The sequence below is a fragment of the Oncorhynchus kisutch genome, linkage group LG28 (genome assembly GCF_002021735.2).
Source record: "Oncorhynchus kisutch isolate 150728-3 linkage group LG28, Okis_V2, whole genome shotgun sequence".
Lineage (NCBI taxonomy): Eukaryota > Metazoa > Chordata > Actinopteri > Salmoniformes > Salmonidae > Oncorhynchus > Oncorhynchus kisutch.
In genome coordinates this window covers 19,421,592-19,448,359 of record NC_034201.2, presented here as the reverse complement: position 1 = coordinate 19,448,359, position 26,768 = coordinate 19,421,592, and the positions used below count along the sequence as shown (strand labels likewise).

The 26,768-nt window shown below is 38.0% G+C and overlaps 1 protein-coding gene across 4 annotated transcripts; it reads left to right on the top strand.

Moving 5' to 3' along the window:
* LOC109873214 (transmembrane protease serine 2) lies at window positions 1-26,768 on the top strand. Of its 4 annotated transcripts, none has more exons than XM_020464824.2 (14): window positions 1-177; window positions 302-374; window positions 612-807; window positions 1,047-1,139; window positions 1,484-1,600; window positions 6,621-6,750; window positions 7,910-8,023; window positions 8,177-8,217; window positions 10,351-10,519; window positions 22,846-23,018; window positions 23,431-23,526; window positions 23,693-23,835; window positions 26,361-26,513; window positions 26,676-26,768. In XM_020464824.2, the coding sequence occupies exons 2-14, from the start codon at window positions 360-362 to the stop codon at window positions 26,682-26,684; spliced, it is 1,449 nt and encodes a 482-aa protein (XP_020320413.1). In that variant the 5' UTR covers window positions 1-177; window positions 302-359; the 3' UTR covers window positions 26,685-26,768. The 4 variants fall into 4 exon arrangements, with proteins under 4 accessions (XP_020320413.1, XP_020320416.1, XP_020320414.1 ...); XM_020464825.2 differs by having other exon boundaries at window positions 2-177; window positions 324-374; window positions 723-807; XM_020464823.2 differs by having other exon boundaries at window positions 2-177; window positions 324-374.

Here is a 26,768-nt window from a genome sequence, read left to right as displayed (position 1 = left end):
TGGTGTTACAGCTTAAATAATTGAACCACCCTTCAAGTCATGCTGTGCGCACAAGCTAAGGTGTGGTCATGGCTGTTCATTACCAGGAGCAAAGGGAGAAATGGCCTGAGTTAGAGGGAGAGAAAAAAGAAAGGACACCGAATCAGTGTTTGAAAGCAACAGTTGAACTAATCCAAGGTAAGTCTGGAAAACAGTACCTGAAATGAATCTGCTGTCAAAAAAACAGTCATACAAGGCTTTGCTGTACATTTGTATAACTTTTTTGTTAATAAATATTAAACTGTGGCTAAAATGTTTTTAGAAGTTACTTGAAACTTTTTCAGATTTGATCTTATCAGTTCGCTGAACGTGGTGTCAACATGAACAATAACCAGGTAACTTCAGTTGTATATCTCTGATTTGATTTTTGTTTTCCCGATGGGAAATGGGCAACCACGTACATTGTTCATACCAGTCATTGATGTTTTGTGGTGATTACAATACTGGTGTAATGTACCATGGACTATGTTCAACATACCATGGAAAAACCGCTCCAATTTATCAAATACTTTATGGATTTCCATCATTGTAGTTAAACGGAAAACCATTATCCTTCTCTCCGCTTTCTCCAGACACCAGGTCCCCAGTATGTGAACCGTGGGTTTCAACAAGGGGAGGGAAGACCCCCTCCTACCGCCTCTGCCCTAAAGATGCACAATGTCCCCCCCTCTATTTGTCCTCAGTACACTCCCCAGTACGCTCCCAAGACCATCAATACCCACCACACGGTCACCCCTGGACTACCACACCCAGTCCCAGAACAAAAAGGTACAGTATTTACCTTTCTACTGATATTCCTCTGATGATAAACATCACACTTAAATGCAAAACAAGCCTTGCCATGATTACATGCTTCCAGGGTGACACACAGATGTTAAGAGGGGCTAATGGTCAAATTCTATGTGAATATCTAGGTCGAGGGTTGAGAGTCCTTTCATGGTCAAAAGTAGAGCAAAAAGTGTTATTGTTCGTATGTTGAGTGTTATTTTGTTTCTGCTCTCTTTCAGTGGTGAAGAAAAGTCACTGTAAATGTATTGTGGCCTCTATCCTCAGTGTCTTAGTTTTCCTTGGGGCAACAGGAGCGTTGGTTTGGTATTTCCGTACGTACAGTACACAGAATCCTCATACAGTAACTGTTTCTTAATTGATGCTTTGGTTGACATGAGCTGACATTAATATTAATAATGTTGAAATGATCTATGCTTTCTATGCCACTGCTTGCAGTGGAAAAAGACTAGTTGACATTGTAATTAGTGGCTAAGGAAAATTACCATGTAGTTCTTATTCAGTAATTTAAAAGGACAGCAAGTGTAACCTTATAGTCATGGTCTCGTGTGTGTGTGTGTGTGTGTGTGTGTGTGTGTGTGTGTGTGTGTGTGTGTGTGTGTGTGTGTGTGTGTGTGTGTGTGTGTGTGTGTGTGTGTGTGTGTGTGTGTGTGTCCAGTGTTCAACCAGTGTGTGTTGGGGAGGTCCTGTAGGCAGGGTTGTGTGTATCTGAGTGCATCCAAATGGTGTGATGGCATCAGAGACTGTCCAGGAGGAGAGGACGAGACACAGTGCCGTAAGTCTTCACTCAATCATTTTTGGTTTATCATTACAGTAGACTGTTGATCTCTCAGATCTTTTAGTTGTTCCAAATGTCAGAAACGTTTGGTTCTAAATTTGACAGGAACTATATATAGCATCTCTATGTTTCCATAGCCAACCCCAAAGTCCTGAGTCAAGATGTAGATCACAGTAGGATACCAGTCTAAAGCCTGTGTGGCTCAGTTGGTAGAGCATGGTGCTTGCAACGCCAGTGTTTTGGTTTAATTTCTCTCTTAATTGCACATTTTTATTCATGTTTGTCTTGATTTTATATTTGCATAGAAGTGAGTTGTTTTTAATCTTTCTCACCTTTTATTGTTTTATTTGTTAACCCTCATATTACCAACATATTTTACATACATGGATTACCAACCAACATATCAACTTAATTATTATTAAAACATAATTAGACATGTAAATAATGATATCTGAAATAAGAAATAAATACAACAGCCTGTTATTTTAGCAAAATGAAAGTTCATTTGCATATTCTATGAAACAAAAGTATAAATGTTCCCATTAAATAAGTACAATTCTTATTAATACCAAAGAGCTGATTTGCCATCATTTGATTCTAGTATCATTTCGTGTTTAGAATTTTGAAGTAAATATTCAAGTCACATTTATGTGGTAAAAATGAACAAAATCAAATCAAAGTTTATTTGTCACATGCGCCGAATACAACAGGTGTAAACCTTACAGTGAAACTCTAACCAGTGGTGCCAAAAAAAGGTGTGGGTAAGTAAAGAAATAAAACAACAGTAGAAAGACATTTGAAAAAAGAGTAGCAAGGCTATATACAGACACCTGTTAGTCAGACTTATTGAGGTAGTATGTACATGTAGGTATCGTTAAAGTGACTGTGCATATATGATGAACAGAGAGTAGCAAAGAGGGGTTGGCGGGTGGTGGGACACAATGCAGATAGGCTGGTAAGCCAATGTGCGGGAGCACTGGTTGGTCGGGACAATTTAGGTTGTATGTACATGAATGTGTAGTTAAAGTGACAAAGCATATAAGATAAACAGAGAGCAGCAGCAGCGTAAAAGAGGTGTTGGGGGGGGGGGGGGGGGGGGGGACAATGCAAATAGTCCGGGTAACCATTGGTTACCTGTTCAGGAGTCTTATGGCTTGGGGGTAAAAACTGTTGAGAAGCCTTTTTGTCCAAGACTTGGCACTCCAGTACCACTTGCCATGCGGTAGTAGAGAGAACAGTCTATGACTGGGGTGGCTGGGGTCTTTGACAATTTTTAGGGCCTTCCTCTGACACCGCCTGGTGTAGAGGATGGCAGGCAGCTTTGCCCCAGTGATGTACTGGGCCGTACGCACTACCCTCTGAAGTGCCTTGCGGTCGGAGGCCGAGCAAAGTCTTGGTTACATTGAGGGATAGGTTGTTATTCTGGCACCACCCGGCCAGGTCTCTGACCTCCTCCCTGTAGGCTGTCTTGTCGTTGTCGGTGATCAGGCCTACCACTATTGTGTCGTCAGCAAACTTAATGATGGTGTTGGAGTCGTGCCTGGCCATGCAGTCATGGGTGAACAGGGAGTACAGGAGGGGACTGAGCACGCACCCCTGGGAAGCTCCAGAGTTGAGGATCAGCGTGGCAGATGTGTTGCTACCTACCCTCACCACCTGGGGGCGGCCTGTCAGGAAGTCCAGGATCCTGTTGCAGAGGGAGGTGTTTAGATATGTACTTAATTTTATTGACAAAAAGTGAGTCATCCATTGATCCTGAGAGACAATGACCAAAAATATGTTTTTCTTTATTTACTGACACCACAGCTTGGATTAGCATAGTGAAACAATGGGAGTGGTAGGGCCTATAGCAGGATCCAAAAAGCATGCTCAAATCCTAAATGTCACTTCAAACCAAATGTTATAACAACCCAAATACCATAACACGTTGCGCTTATAGAGTATTGGAGGAAATTATAAGAATTCTGGTATTTATATAACATTTTCCATATATATATATACACACTACCGTTCAAACGTAGACATGTCCTTGTTTTTGAAAGAAAAGCTATTTTTTGCTTTTTTTGTCTATTAAAATAACATAAAATGGATCAGAAATACAGTGTAGACATTGTTAATGTTGTAAATGACTATTGTAGCTGGAAAAAGCTGATTTTTAATAGAATATCTACATAGGCATACAGGGTCCCATTATCAGCAACCATCACTCCTGTGTTCCAATGGCACGTTGTGTTAGCTAATCCAAGATTAGCATTTTAAAAGGCTAATTGAGCATTAGAAAGTCCTTTTGTAATTATGTTAGCACAGCTGAAACCTGTTGTTCTTATTAAAGACGCAATAAAACCGGCCTTCTTTAGACTAATTGAGTATCTGGAACATCAGCATTTGTGGGTTCGATTACAGGTTCAAAATGGCCAGAATCAAATAAATTTCTTCTGAAACTTGTCAGTCTATTCTTGTTCTGAGAAATGAAGGCTATTCCATGCGAGAAATTGCCAAGAAACTGAAGATCTCGTACAATGCTGTGTACTACTCCCTTCACAGAACAGCGCAAACAGGCCCTAACCAGAATAGAAAGAGGAGTGGGAGGCCCCGGTGCACAACTGAGCAAGAGGACAAGTACATTAGAGTGTCTAGTTTGAGAAACAGACACCTCCCAAGTCCTCAACTGGCAGCTTCATTAAATAGTACCTGCAAAACACCTGTCTCAACATCAACAGTGAAGAGGAGACTCCACGATGCTAGCCTTCCAGGCAGAGTTGCAAAGAAAAGCCATATCTTAGACTGGCCAATAAAAAGAAAAGATTAAGATGGGCAAAAGAGCACAGACACTGGACAGAGATATGGCTTTTTCTTTGCAACTCTGCCTGGAAGGCCAGCATCCCGGAGTCGCCTCTTCACTGTTGACGTTGAGACTGATGTTTTGTGTGTACTATTTAATGAAGCTGCCAGTTGAGGACTTGTGAGGCATCTGTCCTGTTAATATTATGTCTCCAGAGAAACCTGGATTCAAATATATATATATACAGTGGGGCAAAAAAGTATTTAGTCAACCACCAATTGTGCATATTCTCCCACTTAAAAAGATGAGAGAGGCCTGTAATTTTCATCATAGGTACACTTCAACTATGACAGACAAAATGAGAAAAGAAAATCCAGAACATCACATTGTAGGATTTTTTATGAATTTATTTGCAAATGATGGTGGAAAATAAGTATTTGGTCAATAACAAAAGTTTATCTCAATACTTTGTTATATACCCTTTGTTGGCAATGGCAGAGGTCAAACGTTTTCTGTAAGTCTTCACAAGGTTTTCACACACTGTTGCTGGTATTTTGGCCCATTCGTCCATGCAGATCTCCTCTAGAGCAGTGATGTTTTGGGGCTGTTGCTGGGCAACACAGACTTTCAACTCCCTCCAAAGATTTTCTATGGAGTTGAGATCTGGAGACTGGCTAGGCCACTCCAGGACCTTGAAATGCTTCTTACGAAGCCACTCCTTCGTTGCCCGGGCAGTGTGTTTGGGATCATTGTTATGCTGAAAGACCCAGCCACGTTTCATCTTCAATGCCCTTGCTGATGGAAGGAGGTTTTCACTCAAAATCTCACGATACATGGTCCCATTCATTCTTTCCTTTACACGGATCAGTCGTCCTGGTCCCTTTGCAGAAATACAGCCCCAAAGCATGATGTTTCCACCCCCATGCTTCACAGTAGGTATGGTGTTCTTTGGATGCAACTCAGCATTCTTTGTCCTCCAAACACTACGAGTTGAGTTTTTACCAAAAAGTTATATTTTGGTTTCATCTGACCATATGACATTCTCCCAATCTTCTTGTGGATCATCCAAATGCTCTCTAGCAAACTTCAGACGGGCCTGGCTTAAGCAGGGGGACACGTCTGGCACTGCAGGATTTGAGTCCCTGGCGGCGTAGTGTGTTACTGATGGTAGACTTTGTTACTTTGGTCCCAGCTCTCTGCAGGTCATTCACTAGGTCCCCCCGTGTGGTTCTGGGATTTTTGCTTGTGATCATTTTGACCCCATGGGGTGAGATCTTGCGTGGAGCCCCAGATAGAGGGAGATTATCAGTGGTCTTGTATGTCTTCCATTTCCTAATAATTGCTCCCACAGTTGATTTCTTCAAACCAAGCTGCTTACCTATTGCAGATTCAGTCTTCCCAGCCAGGTACAGGTCTACAATTTTGTTTCTGGTGTGATTTGACAGCTCTTTGGTCTTGGCCATAGTGGTGTTTGGAGTGTGACTGTTTGAGGTTGTGGACAGGTGTCTTTTATACTGATAACAAGTTCAAACAGGTGCCATTAATACAGGTATTGTGGAGGACAGAGGAGCCTCTTAAAGAAGAACTTACAGGTCTGTGAGAGCCAGAAATCTTGCTTATTTGTAGGTGACCAAATACTTATTTTCCACCATAATTTGCAAATAAATTCATTAAAAATCCTACAACGTGATTTTCTTTTCTCATTTTGTCTGTCATAGTTGAAGTGTACTTATGATGAAAATTACAGGCCTCTCTCATCTTTTTAAGTGGGAGAACTTGCACAATTGGTGGCTGACTAAATACGTTTTTGCCCCACTGTATATATATTTCTAACGTTTGTCCTAGAATAATTAGTTTTCGTAGAATACACACCAGCACAACTCTCTATGTAGATTCAGAGCCTATCGGAGTTCTGTATTGCAGTTCTGTCAAGTATTTATACTATTGGCAGACTTTGTATAATTTTGGAAGATTTTTGTATTTATTGAAGGCGGAATTGGGTGTTTTTGTCTGTAGTCAAAAACTACCCCAGTTGGTAGAATGAGGGTTAAGCACCTTGAAATGCATTTTTTTTTAAATAAATGTGCTTAAGTTTGATTTGATGCTGTGTCTAGGAACACTCTGTTAGAATTCATGTAGCTATGTTTTTTTTTATATGATTTGTGCCCAAACCCCATCCCACCCAATTTGAACACTATTCGTCAATCAATTGTAATATCTACTTTCTTCTACCAGTGCGCCTCTATGGGTCTAGTTCTGTGCTGCAGAGTTACTCATCAGACAGTCAGACGTGGAAGCCAGTGTGTGCTGATGACTGGAATGACAACTTTGGCAGGGCCACCTGTAAAAAGATGGGATACAGCAGGTGGGTCACCATGAGAAATAGGATCACATACGTGTCATAGAGTATCTGTAATTGTAACTGTAATCACAGTTCCAACTGTGACTATTAAAACCTACCCAAACCAGTAACCGTGGATAGATGACAGCGTTCACCCAAAACTGCAAGTGCAAGCCACCGCATTTAACCATGGTAAGGTGACTGGAAATATGGTTGAATACAAACAGAGAGGTTATTCCCTCCGTAAGGCAATCAAACAGGCAAAATGTCAGTACAGAGACAAAGTGGAGTCGAAATTCAACAACAAAAGACGTATGTGGCAGGGTCTACAGACAATCACAGACAACAAAGGGAAAACCAGCTACGTCGCCCCGTAGCACTCACTTCTGTCCTCATGAAGTGCTTTGAGAGGCTAGTTAAGGATCATATTACTTCTACCTTACCTGACACCCTAGACCCACTTCAATAGATCCACAGACAACGCCATCACACTGCACACCACCCTCTCCAGAGGGTGGTGCGGTCTACTCTCTAGGACACCTACAGCACCCGATGTCACAGGAAGGCCAAAAAGATCATCAAGGAAATCCACCACCTGAGCCACGGCCTGTTCACCCCACTATCATCCAGAAGGCGAGGTCAGTACAGGTGCATCAAAGCTGGGACCAAGAGACTGAAAAACAACTTCTATCTCAAGGCCATCAGACTGTTAACTAGCCATCACTAGCCAGCTACAACCTTGTTACTCAACCCTGCACCTTAGAGGCTACCACCCTATAAACATAGACAAGGAATCACTGACCACTTTAATAATGGAACACTGGTCACTTTAATAATGTTTACTTACTGCTTTATTCGTCTCATATGTATATACTGTATTATATTCTACTGTATTTTACTCAATGCCACTCTGACTTTGCTCGTCCTAATATTTATGTATTTCTTAACTCCATTCTTTTACTTTTAGATTTGTGTGTATTGTTGTGTATTGTTAGATACTACTGCACTGTTGGTGCTAGGAACACAAGCATTTTGCTACACCCGCAATAACATCTAATAAATATGTGTCGGTGACCAATACGATTTGATTTGGTAAACTCTGTACCGTACATACAGTATAATGTGCATAACATAAGGGCTATTTAAGGGGCATGTACTGACCAGGTCTATCTCTGCTTCCAAGTGGGTCCTACGTTCGGTCCTCACAAAGAAACCCAGGCTCCTTGGCTTCCGAGGGCTATTTGAAGCTGTCCAGCTTTGACCCCCAATCCCTTCTACAGAGGCAGCTAACTGGAAGGTGAGTTTAACATGAATGCACTCTCTTATTCTATCAAAACAAACTAAATGTTGTCTATACAGATTTTTGTTGAGTGGTGAACAATACATACAAAATGGAGTTCAAGTACAGAATTGCTTCCATAAACTTTTGTGACGTCACTTCTGCCTGCAGTCCCTACTGCTCAGCACAAGCAGTCTCCCTGCAGTGTATTGGTAAGCCATTACTTTACCCTTCCACTAATTCTCAGTACAGGCTCAGATTACCTTCAGGTTAGAGATTATAGAAACACATTCAGGGGAACAAATCTCAAGTCACATGATCACTGTTACATTTACATCTGTTATTGCTAGGCAGGAAATTAAGTGATGTTGGGGCCATAAACTGTTCCTTCTCCATTAATGTGATCTGACCTTCCTCACTAAACCACATCTCTCCACCCTTATCAATGCCTGGTATGTGATTGCCCTTCCTTTACTCAAAACATTCCCCGTACAGATAACCATTAACATCTGGTGTACAAACTAGACTATGGCACTCAATATTTCAAGGTGATAATTTACAACATTAGAACTCATCATCATTCAGCAGACTCTTCAGAGTCACTTACAGTAGTGAGTGCAAACATTTTCATACTCCCCCCCCCATGGGAATCAAACTCACAACGCTGGTGTTGCAAGCACCGTGCTCTACCAACTGAGCCACATGGGACCATGTTTAGACTGGTTTACTACTGTGATCTATATCTTGACTAGGGACGTTGGCAATGCCGGTCAGTGGCGTTTAAGATGAGGGAGGATGATGTTTTTTTCATGAGCATGGCCTTATTTCTATTACAGCATATCAAATGACTCTCATTCATATTCCATTCACTCAGTTCAGTGATAATTCAGTGATCGGTTTAGGCTACTACATGATACTCAAATTTTCCCTATACCCATCATGAGGTTGCTACAATCTAGCCTATGAATTAAAGTTTACAATGTAGGTGCACACAGGTCGATAGACAAATTTGAGGTGACAGACAGTGACATATGGACTCTTGCTTGCATCTATCTGATATAGGGTGTAATCATTAGTCCAACAGTTGCAAACAAGAGTTTCTATTGGTCTAATTCAGGTCTGTTTATCCCCATTTTGTTCCGTTTGCTTCCATTTAAGAAACATTTTTCAACAGAATTGGCGGATTGAACACATCCCTGATCACGTGTAAACACAGTTCACTTTCATGGCAGCCATGTCCTATGCACTCTCCTTCTCTCACCACTACCCTTTGCTTGTGGAGCGAAACACATCAGCTGTATGTGACCAGGCGAAATAACATTTCCAAGCCAAACCGCTACACACAGCCTACATCGTTGTCACCATATTAGCTAAAGTAACGTCATAGTCAGCATAGCTAATAGAACTAACAAGTTAGTAAACCCACTACAATCATGCAGTGACGTTACAGTGTACAGTCAGTAAGTAGTTACAACGGCTGACCCCGGTGGCAATAAATGAGTAATACCAAAAGCTTACCTTGACTTGGAAGAGTTCCAGTTTTGTGTTGGAAAGTCATAGCCAGCTAGCTAACATAGTATACCTCTGTTTGAGCAGGGTGTTTCAGTAGGCTAAACTAGTTAGCTGCATTTGCTAGCTAAGTAAGTGAAACTGAACATCTCTCGCTCTATTTCTCTCTTGCTTCTCCTTCATTTTGGAAGAAAATAATTTGTTCAAAACTATTAAACTATTGTCTTCTCTCTTTGAGTCAACTACTCACCACATTTTATACACTGTAGTGCTAGTTATAGCTATTTATTTCAGTACTAGATTAATTCTCTGATCCTTTGATTGGGGGACAACATATCAGTTTATGCTGCAAGAGCTCTGATTGGTTGGCGGACATCCTTCAGAAGTTGTCATAATTGCTGTATAAATCTATGGAAGGGGGGTGAGAACCATGAGCCTCCTAGGTTTTGTACTGAATTCAATGTACCCAGAGGAGATGGTGCTACCCTACAGAGTGCTGTTCAGGCTACTGTAGACCTTCTTTGAAAAAGAGTGTGTTTAAATCTGTTATTTGGTGACGTGATTATATTTAGTGTAGTTTTATCTAAAAAGGATACATTTTTAAATGTTTTACAATTAAACAATTTATGAAATTCACTGAAGAGGATGGTCCTCCTCTGAGGAGCCTCCACCAGACTTTGGGGTTTACTATGGAAACATAGGGATGCTATATCATTTCTACATAATACATAGCCAGATGTAAACCCTGTTGTGTTCATCTTGAGCCAGACTGGCCATGCAGCTCTCTTTGCTCTACAAAGTTAGTCTTTGAAATGTGTGTGTTGGATTCCTTCCAGACTGTGGTGTCAGTATAGCAGCTCCTTGGAGCCGAATCGTAGGGGGGGATATAGCAGTGAGCGGTGCCTGGCCATGGCAGGTCAGTCTGCACGCCAGGGGCCAGCACCTGTGTGGAGGCTCCATCATCAGCCCTGAGTGGATCCTCACTGCCGCCCACTGCGTAGAAACGTGAGTTTAACTGCAACTTATTTAAAGGGAATAAAAACATGTTTAATTTGCCATTTCAATTTTAAAAGCATACGTTTCACACCAAACATCATCTGTTCCTCTCAAAGAAGTCTTCGGCAATGAAGCAGAGGAGGATGGATCTCCTAAAAATGTTACAATATAATAAAAACAAACAACATAAATCTATTCAAAGCTTGTGAATAAAACAACACTATACAGCACGATTGTGTGAATAAAACAACACTATACAGCATGATTGTGTGAATAAAACAACACTATACAGCATGATTGTGTGAATAAAACAACACTCTACAGCATGATTGTGTGAATAAAACAACACTCTACAGCATGATTGTGTGAATAAAACAACACTATACAGCATGATTGTGTGAATAAAACAACACTATACAGCATGATTGTGTGAATAAAACAACACTATACAGCATGATTGTGTGAATAAAACAACACTCTACAGCATGATTGTGTGAATAAAACAACACTATACAGCATGATTGTGTGAATAAAACAACACTCTACAGCATGATTGTGTGAATAAAACAACACTCTACAGCATGATTGTGTGAATAAAACAACACTCTACAGCATGATTGTGTGAATAAAACAACACTCTACAGCATGATTGTGTGAATAAAACAACACTATACAGCATGATTGTGTGAATAAAACAACACTATACAGCATGATTGTGTGAATAAAACAACACTCTACAGCATGATTGTGTGAATAAAACAACACTCTACAGCATGATTGTGTGAATAAAACAACACTATACAGCATGATTGTGTGAATAAAACAACACTATACAGCATGATTGTGTGAATAAAACAACACTCTACAGCATGATTGTGTGGATAAAACAACACTCTACAGCATGATTGTGTGAATAAAACAACACTATACAGCATGATTGTGTGAATAAAACAACACTATACAGCATGATTGTGTGGATAAAACAACACTCTACAGCATGATTGTGTGAATAAAACAACACTATACAGCATGATTGTGTGAATAAAACAACACTATACAGCATGATTGTGTGAATAAAACAACACTCTACAGCATGATTGTGTGGATAAAACAACACTCTACAGCATGATTGTGTGAATAAAACAACACTATACAGCATGATTGTGTGAATAAAACAACACTCTACAGCATGATTGTGTGAATAAAACAACACTCTACAGCATGATTGTGTGAATAAAACAACACTCTACAGCATGATTGTGTGAATAAAACAACACTATACAGCATGATTGTGTGAATAAAACAACACTCTACAGCATGATTGTGTGAATAAAACAACACTATACAGCATGATTGTGTGAATAAAACAACACTCTACAGCATGATTGTGTGAATAAAACAACACTCTACAGCCTGGTTGTGTGAATAAAACAACACTATACAGCATGATTGTGTGAATAAAACAACACTCTACAGCATGATTGTGTGAATAAAACAACACTCTACAGCATGATTGTGTGAATAAAACAACACTCTACAGCATGATTGTGTGAATAAAACAACACTATACAGCATGATTGTGTGAATAAAACAACACTCTACAGCATGATTGTGTGAATAAAACAACACTCTACAGCATGATTGTGTGAATAAAACAACACTCTACAGCATGATTGTGTGGATAAAACAACACTCTACAGCATGATTGTGTGGATAAAACAACACTCTACAGCATGATTGTGTGAATAAAACAACACTCTACAGCATGATTGTGTGAATAAAACAACACTATACAGCATGATTGTGTGAATAAAACAACACTATACAGCATGATTGTGTGAATAAAACAACACTATACAGCATGATTGTGTGAATAAAACAACACTATACAGCATGATTGTGTGAATAAAACAACACTCTACAGCATGATTGTGTGAATAAAACAACACTCTACAGCATGATTGTGTGAATAAAACAACACTCTACAGCATGATTGTGTGAATAAAACAACACTATACAGCATGATTGTGTGAATAAAACAACACTCTACAGCATGATTGTGTGGATAAAACAACACTCTACAGCATGATTGTGTGAAAAAAACAACACTCTACAGCATGATTGTGTGGATAAAACAACACTCTACAGCATGATTGTGTGGATAAAACAACACTCTACAGCATGATTGTGTGAATAAAACAACACTCTACAGCATGATTGTGTGAATAAAACAACACTATACAGCATGATTGTGTGAATAAAACAACACTATACAGCATGATTGTGTGAATAAAACAACACTATACAGCATGATTGTGTGAATAAAACAACACTCTACAGCATGATTGTGTGAATAAACAACACTCTACAGCATGATTGTGTGAATAAAACAACACTCTACAGCATGATTGTGTGAATAAAACAACACTATACCAGCATGATTGTGTGAATAAAACAACACTCTACAGCATGATTGTGTGGATAAAACAACACTATACAGCATGATTGTGTGAATAAAACAACACTCTACAGCATGATTGTGTGAATAAAACAACACTCTACAGCATAATGTGTGAATAAAACAACACTCTACCAGCATGATTGTGTGAATAAAACAACACTATACAGCATGATTGTGTGAATAAAACAACACTCTACAGCATGATTGTGTGAATAAAACAACACTCTACAGCATGATTGTGTGAATAAAACAACACTCTACAGCATGATTGTGTGAATAAACAACACTCTACAGCATGATTGTGTGAATAAAACAACACTCTACAGCATGATTGTGTGAATAAAACAACACTCTACAGCATGATTGTGTGAATAAAACAACACTCTACAGCATGATTGTGTGAATAAAACAACACTCTACAGCATGATTGTGTGAATAAAACAACACTCTACAGCATGATTGTGTGAATAAAACAACACTCTACAGCATGATTGTGTGAATAAAACAACACTCTACAGCATGATTGTGTGAATAAAACAACACTCTACAGCATGATTGTGTGAATAAAACAACACTCTACAGCATGATTGTGTGAATAAAACAACACTCTACAGCATGATTGTGTGGATAAAACAACACTCTACAGCATGATTGTGTGGATAAAACAACACTCTACAGCATGATTGTGTGAATAAAACAACACTCTACATCATGATTGTGTGAATAAAACAACACTATACAGCATGATTGTGTGAATAAAACAACACTATACAGCATGATTGTGTGAATAAAACAACACTATACAGCATGATTGTGTGAATAAAACAACACTCTACAGCATGATTGTGTGAATAAAACAACACTCTACAGCATGATTGTGTGAATAAAACAACACTATACAGCATGATTGTGTGAATAAAACAACACTATACAGCATGATTGTGTGAATAAAACAACACTCTACAGCATGATTGTGTGGATAAAACAACACTATACAGCATGATTGTGTGAATAAAACAACACTCTACAGCATGATTGTGTGAATAAAACAACACTCTACAGCATAATTGTGTGAATAAAACAACACTCTACAGCATGGATTGCCCCCATGTTGTGAATAAACAACACTCTACACTTTGACTGATTTGTGCAACACTCTACAGCATGATTGTTGTGAATAAAACAACACTCTACAGCATGAATGTGTGTGAATAAAACAACACTCTACAGCATGATTGTGTGAATAAAACAACACTCTACAGCATGATTGTGTGAATAAAACAACACTCTACAGCATGATTGTGTGAATAACAACACACTCTACAGCATGATTGTGTGGACTAAAACAACACTATACAGCATGATTGTGTGAATAAAACAACACCTTATACAGCATGATTGTGTGAATAAAACAACACTATACAGCATGATTGTGTGAATAAACAACACTATACAGCATGATTGTGTGAATAAAACAACACTATACAGCATGATTGTGTGAATAAAACAACCACTCTACAGCATGATCTGTGTGAATAAAACAACACTCTACAGCATGATTGTGTGAATAAAACAACACTATACAGCATGATTGTGTGAATAAAACAACACTCTACAGCATGATTGTGTGAATAAAACAACACTATACAGCATGATTGTGTGAATAAAACAACACTCTACAGCATGATTGTGTGAATAAAACAACACTCTACAGCATGATTGTGTGAATAAAACAACACTCTACAGCATGATTGTTGAATAAAACAACACTCTACAGCATGATTGTGTGAATAAAACAAACACTCTACAGCATGATTGTGTGAATAAAACAACACTCTACAGCATGATTGTGTGAATAAAACAACACTCTACAGCATGATTGTGTGAATAAAACAACACTCTACAGCATGATTGTGTGGATAAAACAACACATACAGCATGATTGTGTGAATAAAACAACACTATACAGCATGATTGTGTGAATAAAACAACACTCTACAGCATGATTGTGTGAATAAAACAACACTATACAGCATGATTGTGTGAATAAAACAACACTATACAGCATGATTGTTGTGAATAAAACAACACTATACAGCATGATTGTGTGAATAAAACAACACTATACAGCATGATTGTGTGAATAAAACAACACTATACAGCATGATTGTGTGAATAAAAACAACACTCTACAGCATGATTGTGTGAATAAAACAACACTCTACAGCATGATTGTGTGAATAAAACAACACTCTACAGCATGATTGTGTGAATAAAACAACACTATACAGCATGATTGTGTGAATAAAACAACACTATACAGCATGATGTGTGAATAAAACAACACTATACAGCATGATTGTGTGAATAAAACAAACACTCCCTACAAGGCATGATTGTGTGAATAAAAACAACCACTAATACAGCATGATTGTGTGAATAAAACAACACTTCTACAGCATGATTGTGTGAATAAAACAACACTATACAGCAGGATTGTGTGAATAAAACAAACACTATACAGCATGATGTGTGAATAAAACAACACTCTACAGCAATGATTGTGTGAATAAACAACACTATACAGCATGATTGTGTGAATAAAACAACACTACTATACAGCATGATTGTGTGAATAAACAACACTCTACAGCATGATTGTGTGAATAAACAACACTATACAGCATGATTGTGTGAATAAAACAACACTATACAGCATGATTGTGTGAATAAAAACAACACTATACAGGCATGATTGGTGAATAAAACAACACTCTACAGCATGATTGTGTGGAATAAAACACACTAGACAGCATGATTGTGTGAATAAAACAACACTCTACAGCATGATTGTGTGAATAAAACAACACTATACAGCATGATTGTGTGAAAAAACAACACTATACAGCATGATTGTGTGAATAAAACAACACTATACAGCATGATTGTGTGAATAAAAACAACACTCTACAGCATGATTGTGTGAATAAAACAACACTATACAGCATGATTGGTGTGATAAAACAACACTCTACAGCATGATTGTGTGAATAAAACAACACTCTACAGCATGATTGTGTGAATAAAACAACACTTCTACAGCATGATTGTGTGAATAAAACAACACTCTACAGCATGATTGTGTGAATAAAACAAACACTATACAGCATGATGTGTGGAATAAAACAACACTATACAGCATGATGTGTGAATAAAACACACTACAGCATGATTGTGTGAATAAAACACACTCTACAGCATGATTGGGTGAATAAAACACACAATACAGCATGATGTGTGAATAAACAACACTATACAGCATGATTGTGTGAATAAAACAACACTCTACAGCATGATTGTGTGAATAAAACAACACTCTACAGCATGATTGTGTGAATAAACAACACTATACAGCATGATTGTGTGAATAAAACAACACTCTACAGCATGATTGTGTGAATAACACAACACTATACAGCATGAGTGGTGTAATAAAACAACACTCTACAGCATGATTGTGTGAATAAAACAACACTCTAAAGCATGATTGTGTGAATAAAACAACACTCTACAGCCATGATTGTTGAATAAAACAACACTCTACAGCATTGATTGTGTGAATAAAACAACACTCTACAGCATGATTGTGTGAATAAACAACCCTCTACAGCATGATTGTGTGAATAAAACAACACTCTACAGCATGATTGTGTGAATAAAACAACACTCTACAGCATGATTGTGTGGATAAAACAACAACTATACAGCATGATTGTGTGAATAAAACAACCACTATACGCATGATTGTGTGAATAAACAAACACTCTACAGCATGATTGTGTGAATAAAACAACCACTATACAGCATGATTGTGTGAATAAAACAACACTATACAGCATGATTGTGTGAATAAAACAACACTATACAGCATGATTGTGTGAATAAAACAAACACTATACAGCATGATTGTGTGAATAAAACAACACTATACAGCATGATGTGTGAATAAAACAACACTCTACAGCATGATTGTTGTGAATAAAACAACACTCTACAGCATGATTGTGTGAATAAAAGCAACACTCTACAGCATGATTGTGTGAATTAAAACAAACACTATACAGCATGATTGTTGAATAAACAACACTATACAGCATGATTGTGTTGAATAAAACAAACACTCTACAGCATGATGTTGTGAAATAAACAACAACTATACAGCATGATGTGTGAATAAAACAACACTCTACAGCATGATTGTGTGAATAAAACAACACTATACAGCATGATTGTGTGAATAAAACAACACTATACAGCATGATTGTGTGAATAAACAACACTCTACAGCATGATTGTGTGAATAAAACAACACTATTACAGCATGATTGTGTGAATAAAACAACACTATACAGCATGATTGTGTGAATAAAACAACACTCTACAGCATGATTGTGTGAATAAACAACACTCTACAGCATGATTGTGTGAATAAAACAACACTATACAGCATGATTGTGTGAATAAAACAACACTCTACAGCATGATTGTGTGAATAAAACAACACTCTACAGCATGATTGTGTGAATAAAACAACACTCTACAGCATGATTGTGTGAATAAAACAACACTCTACAGCATGATTGCTGTGAATAAACAACACTATACAGCATGATTGTGTGAATTAAAACAACACTATACAGCATGATTGTGTGAATAAAACAACACTATACAGCATGATTGTGTGAATAAAACACCACTCTTAACAGCCATGATTGTGTGAATAAACAACACTCTACAGCATGATTGTGTGAATAAAACAACACTATACAGCATGATTGTGTGAATAAAACAACACTCTACAGCATGATTGTGTGAATAAAACAACACTCTACAGGCATTGATTGTGTGAATAAACAACACTCTACAGCATGATTGTGTGAATAAAACAACACTATACAGCATGATTGGTGAATAAAACAACACTCTACAGCATGATTGTGTGAATAAAACAACACTCTACAGCATGATTGTGTGAATAAAACAACACTCTACAGCATGATTGTGTGGATAAAAACAACACTCTACAGCATGATTGTGTGGATAAAACAACACTCTACAGCATGATTGTGTGAATAAAACAACACTCTACAGCATGATTGTGTGAATAAAACAACACTATACAGCATGATTGTGTGAATAAAACAACACTATACAGCATGATTGTGTGAATAAAACAACACTATACAGCATGATTGTGTGAATAAAACAACACTATACAGCATGATTGTGTGAATAAAACAACACTCTACAGCATGATTGTGTGAATAAAACAACACTCTACAGCATGATTGTGTGAATAAAACAACACTCTACAGCATGATTGTGTGAATAAAACAACACTATACAGCATGATTGTGTGAATAAAACAACACTCTACAGCATGATTGTGTGGATAAAACAACACTCTACAGCATGATTGTGTGAATAAAACAACACTCTACAGCATGATTGTGTGGATAAAACAACACTCTACAGCATGATTGTGTGGATAAAACAACACTCTAAGCATGATTGTGTGAATAAAACAACACTCTACAGCATGATTGTGTGAATAAAACAACACTATACAGCATGATTGTGTGAATAAAACAACACTATACAGCATGATTGTGTGAATAAAACAACACTCTACAGCATGATTGTGTGAATAAAACAACACTCTACAGCATGATTGTGTGAATAAAACAACACTCTACAGCATGATTGTGTGAATAAAACAACACTCTACAGCATGATTGTGTGAATAAAACAACACTATTACAGCATGATTGTGTGAATAAAACAACACTCTACAGCATGATTGTGTGGATAAAACAACACTATACAGCATGATTGTGTGAATAAAACAACACTCTACAGCATGATTGTGTGAATAAAACAACACTCTACAGCATAATTGTGTGAAAACTCTACAGCATGATTGTGTGAATAAACAACACTCTACAGCATGATTGTGTGAATAAACAACACTCTACAGCATGATTGTGTGAATAAAACAACACTCTACAGCATGATTGTGTGAATAAAACAACACTCTACAGCATGATTGTGTGAATAAAACAACACTCTACAGCATGATTGTGTGAATAAAACAACACTCTACAGCATGATTGTGTGAATAAAACAACACTCTACAGCATGATTGTGTGAATAAAACAACACTCTACAGCATGATTGTGTGAATAAAACAACACTCTACAGCATGATTGTGTGAATAAAACAACACTCTACAGCATGATTGTGTGAATAAAACAACACTCTACAGCATGATTGTGTGAATAAAACAAACTATACAGCATGATTGTGTGAATAAAACAACACCTACAGCATGATTGTGTGAATAAAACAACACTCTACAGCATGATTGTGTGAATAAAACAACACTCTACAGCATGATTGTGTGGATAAAAACAACACTCTACAGCATGATTGTGTGGATAAAACAACACTCTACAGCATGATTGTGTGAATAAAACAACACTCTACAGCATGATTGTGTGAATAAAACAACACTATACAGCATGATTGTGTGAATAAAACAACACTATACAGCATGATTGTGTGAATAAAACAACACTATACAGCATGATTGTGTGAATAAAACAACACTCTACAGCATGATTGTGTGAATAAAACAACACTCTACAGCATGATTGTGTGAATAAAACAACACTCTACAGCATGATTGTGTGAATAAAAACAACACTATACAGCATGATTGTGTGAATAAAACAACACCTCTACAGCATGATTGTGTGGATAAAACAACACTATACAGCATGATTGTGTGAATAAAAACAACACTCTACAGCATGATTGTGTGAATAAAACAACACTCTACAGCATAATTGTGTGAATAAAACAACACTCTACAGCATGATTGTGTGAATAAAACAAACACTATACAGCATGATTGGTGAATAAAACAACACTCTACAGCATGATTGTGTGAATAAAACAAACACTCTACAGCATGATTGTGTGAATAAAACAACACTCTACAGCATGATTGTGTGAATAAAACAACACTCTACAGCATGATTGTGTGAATAAAACAACACTCTACAGCATGATTGTGTGAATAAAACAACACTCTACAGCATGATTGTGTGAATAAAACAACACTCTACAGCATGATTGTGTGAATAAAACAACACTCTACAGCATGATTGTGTGAATAAAACAACACTCTACAGCATGATTGTGTGGATAAAACAACACTATACAGCATGATTGTGTGAATAAAACAACACTATACAGCATGATTGTGTGAATAAAACAACACTATACAGCATGATTGTGTGAATAAAACAACACTATACAGCATGATTGTGTGAATAAAACAACACTATTACAGCATGATTGTGTGAATAAAACAACACTCTACAGCATGATTGTGTGAATAAAACAACACTCTACAGCATGATTGTGTGAATAAAACAACACTATACAGCATGATTGTGTGAATAAAACAACACTCTACAGCATGATTGTGTGAATAAAACAACACTATACAGCATGATTGTGTGAATAAAACAACACTCTACAGCATGATTGTGTGAATAAAACAACACTCTACAGCATGATTGTGTGAATAAAACAACACTCTACAGCATGATTGTTTGAATAAAACAACACTCTACAGCATGATTGTGTGAATAAAACAACACTCTACAGCATGATTGTGTGAATAAAACAACACTCTACAGCATGATTGTGTGAATAAAACAACACTCTACAGCATGATTGTGTGAATAAAACAACACTCTACAGCATGATTGTGTGGATAAAACAACACTATACAGCATGATTGTGTGAATAAAACAACACTCTACAGCATGATTGTGTGAATAAAACAACACTCTACAGCATGATTGTGTGAATAAAACAACACTATACAGCATGATTGTGTGAATAAAAACAACACTATACAGCATGATTGTGTGAATAAAACAACACTATACAGCATGATTGTGTGAATAAAACAACACTATACAGCATGATTGTGTGAATAAAACAACACTATACAGCATGATTGTGTGAATAAAACAACACTCTACAGCATGATTGTGTGAATAAAACAACACTCTACAGCATGATTGTGTGAATAAAACAACACTCTGACAGCATGATTGTGTGAAATAATTAAAAACAACACTATACAGCATGATTGTGTGAATAAAACAAACACTCTACAGCATGATTGTGTGAATAAAAACAACACTATACAGCATGATTGTGTGAATAAACAACACTCTACAGCATGATTGTGTGAATAAAACAACACTATACAGCATGATTGTGTGAATAAAACAACACTATACAGCATGATTGTGTGAATAAAAACAACACTCTACAGCATGATTGTGTGAATAAAACAACACTATACAGCATGATTGTGTGAATAAACAACACTATACAGCATGATTGTGTGAATAAAACAAACACTCTACAGCATGATTGTGTGAATAAAACAACACTCTACAGCATGATTGTGTGAATAAAACAACACTATACAGCATGATTGTGTGAATAAAACAACACTCTACAGCATGATTGTGTGAATAAAACAACACTCTACAGCATGATTGTGTGAATAAAACAACACTCTACAGCATGATTGTGTGAATAAAACAACACTCTACAGCATGATTGTGTGAATAAAACAACACTATACAGCATGATTGTGTGAATAAAACAACACTATACAGCATGATTGTGTGAATAAAACAACACTATACAGCATGATTGTGTGAATAAAACAACACTCTACAGCATGATTGTGTGAATAAAACAACACTCTACAGCATGATGTGTGAATAAAACAACACTCTACAGCATGATTGTGTGAATAAAACAACACTCTACAGCATGATTGTGTAAATAAAACAACACTCTACAGCATGATTGTGTGAATAAAACAACACTCTACAGCATGATTGTGTGAATAAAACAACACTCTACAGCATGATTGTGTGAATAAAACAACACTCTACAGCATGATTGTGTGAATAAAACAACACTCTACAGCATGATTGTGTGAATAAAACAACACTCTACAGCATGATTGTGTGAATAAAACAACACTCTACAGCATGATTGTGTGAATAAAACAACACTCTACAGCATGATTGTGTGAATAAAACAACACTCTACAGCATGATTGTGTGAATAAAACAACACTCTACAGCATGATTGTGTGAATAAAACAACACTCTACAGCATGATTGTGTGAATAAAACAACACTCTACAGCATGATTGTGTGAATAAAACAACACTCTACAGCATGATTGTGTGAATAAACAACATCTACAGCATGATGTGTGAAAACCTACAGCATGATTGTGTGATAAAACAACACTCTACAGCATGATTGTGTGAATAAAACAACACTATACAGCATGATTGTGTGAATAAAACAACACTCTACAGCATGATTGTGTGAATAAAACAACACTATACAGCATGATTGTGTGAATAAACAACACTCTACAGCATGATTGTGTGAATAAAACAACACTCTACAGCATGATTGTGTGAATAAAACAACACTCTACAGCATGATTGTGTGAATAAAACAACACTCTACAGCATGATTGTGTGAATAAAACAACACTCTACAGCATGATTGTGTGAATAAAACAACACTCTACAGCATGATTGTGTGAATAAAACAACACTCTACAGCATGATTGTGTGAATAAAACAACACTCTACAGCATGATTGTGTGGTGGCAGCATGACAACCATGAAAAAGCAAAGATCACCTGAGGACATACTGTTGTCTGTTTTCTCTCTCATTGTGTATGGTAGGCTATCAGGGCCCAGTCAGTGGACGGTGTATGCTGGCTATCTGGCCTTGACCCAGATGGATTTTGCCACTGGGAATTCAGTGGGACACATAATCTCTCATGAAAAGTACGACAAGCAGACTAGTGATAATGACATCGCTCTCATGAAACTCAGCACACCCCTCACTATGTCAAGTAAGTCTGTGTTCCATTTCAGACATTTGAAAAAGCATGATCCAATAGAAAATCCCTTTTAGGGTTTGGAAAAAGAAGAGTATCATAAAGTGACTAGGCAACGGGATAGATTATCAGTAGTAACAGCAGTGTATGTGATGAGTCAAAAGAGTTAGTGCAAAAAGGGTCAATGCAGATAGTCTGGGTAGCTATTGGTTAAATCTTTAACTAAATATGTAGCAGTCTTATGGTTTGGGGGTAGAAGCTGTACAGGGTCCCTGGTGGTTCCAGACTTTGTGCATCGGTGCCATGAGGTAGAAGAGAGTACAGTCTATGAGTGGGTGGCTGGAGTCTTTGACAATTTTTAGGGCCTTCCTATGACACCACCTGGTGTCGCAACCTTCTGATTGCCAACTATGGTGTTATGTTGTAGATACGGTGAGACCAGTCTGTCTGCCCAATGTCGGTGTGAATCTGACTCCCCAGCGAGAAGCCTGGATCTCTGGATGGGGGTCCATTAGGAGTGGTGGTAAGACAACTCTTATTACAGGACCAATGACTGTCATTATTAAACACAAGTCAAAGGTTTTATGACTAAAAGTGATTGATCTTATAAGATTTAAAGAATATAATTAATTTGTTGTAATGAAGCCGTATGATTGACTTATGATTGCTGATCATTTTTATGGCTCCAGGGTCGTCGTCGGGAAACCTGCGTCAGGCCCAGATCACCATGTACAGCAGAGAGACATGTAATGCATCGTTGGTGTATAATGGACTTGTAACCGCCTCTATGATCTGTGCTGGGACACTGGCAGGAGGAGTGGACTCATGTCAGGTCAGATTTACACATAGAACCAACATACATGTGCAGCACATACTGTAGGCTATCTAATCCTTATTTAGGGGAAGGTTTTTGTGTTTTTTTAACTTTTTACTTACTGCATGTATTCTTTATTATTTGATTGAATATGACAATGTTTTGTTGGATTAGTTGTTTTCTGATTGTGATATTGTAACCGGTGTGAAATGGCTAGCTAGTTAGTGGGGAGCGTGCTAATAGCGTTTCAATCGGTGACGTCACTTGCTCTGAGACCTTGAAGTAGTATATATGAAGTATACTCATGTTTTTGAAGGTACAATGCAATCGGAAAGTATTCAGACCCCTTCACTTTTTCCACATTTTGTTACGTTACAGCCTTATTCTAAAATGAATTCAATAGTTTTTTCCCTTCATCAATCTACACACAATTCCCCAAAATGAGAAAGCAAAAACGAGTTTTTAGATATTTTAGCAAATTTATATAAAGAAATATAATCATAATCAAATTTACATATGTTTTCAGACAGTTTACTTTGCTGAAGCACCTTTGGCAGTGATTACAGCCTCGAATCTTCTTGGGTATGACACTACAAGCTTGGCACACCTCTATTTGAGCAGTTCCTCTCAAACGCTGTCAGGTTAGATGGGGAGCGTCGCTGCACAGCTATTTTCAGGTCTCTCCAGAGTCCGGTCTCTGGCTGGGCCACTCAAGACATCCAGATACTTGTACCGAAGCCACTCCTGCGTTGTCTTGGCTGTGTGGTTAGGGTTGTTGTCCTGTTGGAAGGTGAACCGTCACCCCAGTCTGAGGTCCTGAGCATTCTGGATCAGGTTTTCATCAAGGATCTCTCTTTACTTTGCTCCATTCATCTTTCCCTCTATCCTGACTAGTCTCCCAGTCCCTATTGCTGAAAAATATCCCCACAGCAGGATGCTGCCACCACCATGCTTCACAGTACATATGGCGTGACACTTGGCATTCAGGCCTTTAGGTCCTTTAGGTGCTTTTTTGGCAAACTCCAAGCAGGCTGTCATGTGCCTTTTCCTGAGGAGTGACTTCCGTCTGGCCACTCTACCATGAAAGCCTGATTTAGTGGAGTGCTGCAGAGATGGTTGTCCTTCTGGAAGGTTTTCCAATCTCCACAGAGGTACTCTGGAGCTCTGTCAGAGTGACCATCGGGTTCTTGGTCACCGCCCTGACCAAGTCCCTTCTCCCCCGATTGCTCAGTTTGGCCGGGCGGCCAGCTCTCGGAAGAGTCTTCTTCCATTTAAGAATGATGGAGGCCACTGTGTTCTTGGGGACCTTCAATGCTGCTGAAATGTTTTGGTACCCTTCACCAGATCTGTGCCTCGACACAATCCTGTCACGGAGCTCTACGGACAATTCCTTCGACCTCATGTCTTGGTTTTTGCTCTGACATGCACTGTCAACTGTGGGACCTTGTAAAGACAGGTGTTTGCCTTTCGAAATCATGTCAAATCAATTGAATTTACCACAGACTCCAATCAAGTTGTAGAAACATCTCAAGGATGATCAATGGAAACAGGAAACAGGAGTCTCATATCAAAGGGTCATATGTAAATAATACTTATGTAAATAAGGTTTCTGTTTCTAAAAACCTGTTTTCGCTTTGCCATTATGGGGTATTGTGTGTAGATTGATGAGGATGTTTTGCATTTTTTATACATTTTAGAATAAGGCTGTAAAGTAACAAAATGTGGAAAAAGTGAAGTGGTCTGAATACTTTTGTTTTATTTTGTATTTATTTATTTAACCTTTTATTCAACAAGGCAAGTCAGTTAAGAACACATTTTTATATACAATGATGGCCTACCAAAAGGCCTCCTGCGGGGACGGGGGCTAGAATAAAAAATAAAAATATAGGACATAACACACATCATGACAAGAGAGACACCACAACACTACATAAAGGGAGACCTAAGAATGGCAGCAACACATGACAACATAGTATGGTAGCAACACAATATGGTAGCAGCACAAAACATGGTACAAACACTATTGGGCACAGACAACAGCACAAAGGCAGGAAGGTAGAGACAACATCACGCAAAGCAGCCACAACTGTAAGCAAGAGTGTCCATGATTGAGTCTTTGAATGAAGAGATGGAGATAAAACTGTCCAGTTTGAGTGTTTTTTGCAGCTCGTTACTGTTGCTAGCTGCAGTGAACTGAAAACAAGAGCGACCCAGGGATATGTGTGCTTTGGGGACCTTTAACAGAATATGACTGGCAGAACAGTTGTTGTATGTGGAGGATGAGGGCTGCAGTAGGATTATCAGTTAGTGAGCGCTAAGAGGGTTTTATAAATAAGCATCAACCAGTGGGTCTTGCAACTGGTATACAGAGATGACCAGTTTACAGAGTAGTATAGAGTGCAGTGATGTGTCCTATAAGGAGTATTGGTGGCAAATCTGATGAAGTTGACTTTACTTTCCAAATGCACAGTATTAAAGTTATGGACCCATTTTGTAATGCTAACATAGGAGGGGGGGGGGGGGTAACTTATTGTGTCTTGCAGGGGGACAGTGGAGGACCAATGGTGGCCAAGGAGGGTTCAGTATGGTGGCTGGTAGGGGACACTAGCTGGGGTATAGGTTGTGCCCTGAGGAACAAACCAGGAGTCTACGGCAATGTCACCCACTTCCTCCCCTGGATATATGAACAAATGCAGGTAAGTACTAACAGTAGGACAATGATAACAGAAAGTGAATTATTGTAAGAAAAGATAGGCAAAGAGGATATATACATTTTTTACAGTGCAGCATATATAGGACCAATAAAATGAAGATTATTACTTTAAAACATGTTTTATACATTTTGAATTTCCTTGCAGAAGAATTGATGGAGGTGCCAATGAAGACGCACCCTGTTGCTTATCAAATTCACCTGTCTGTCTGAAATAAAGCTTTTGAATACATTAAATGTA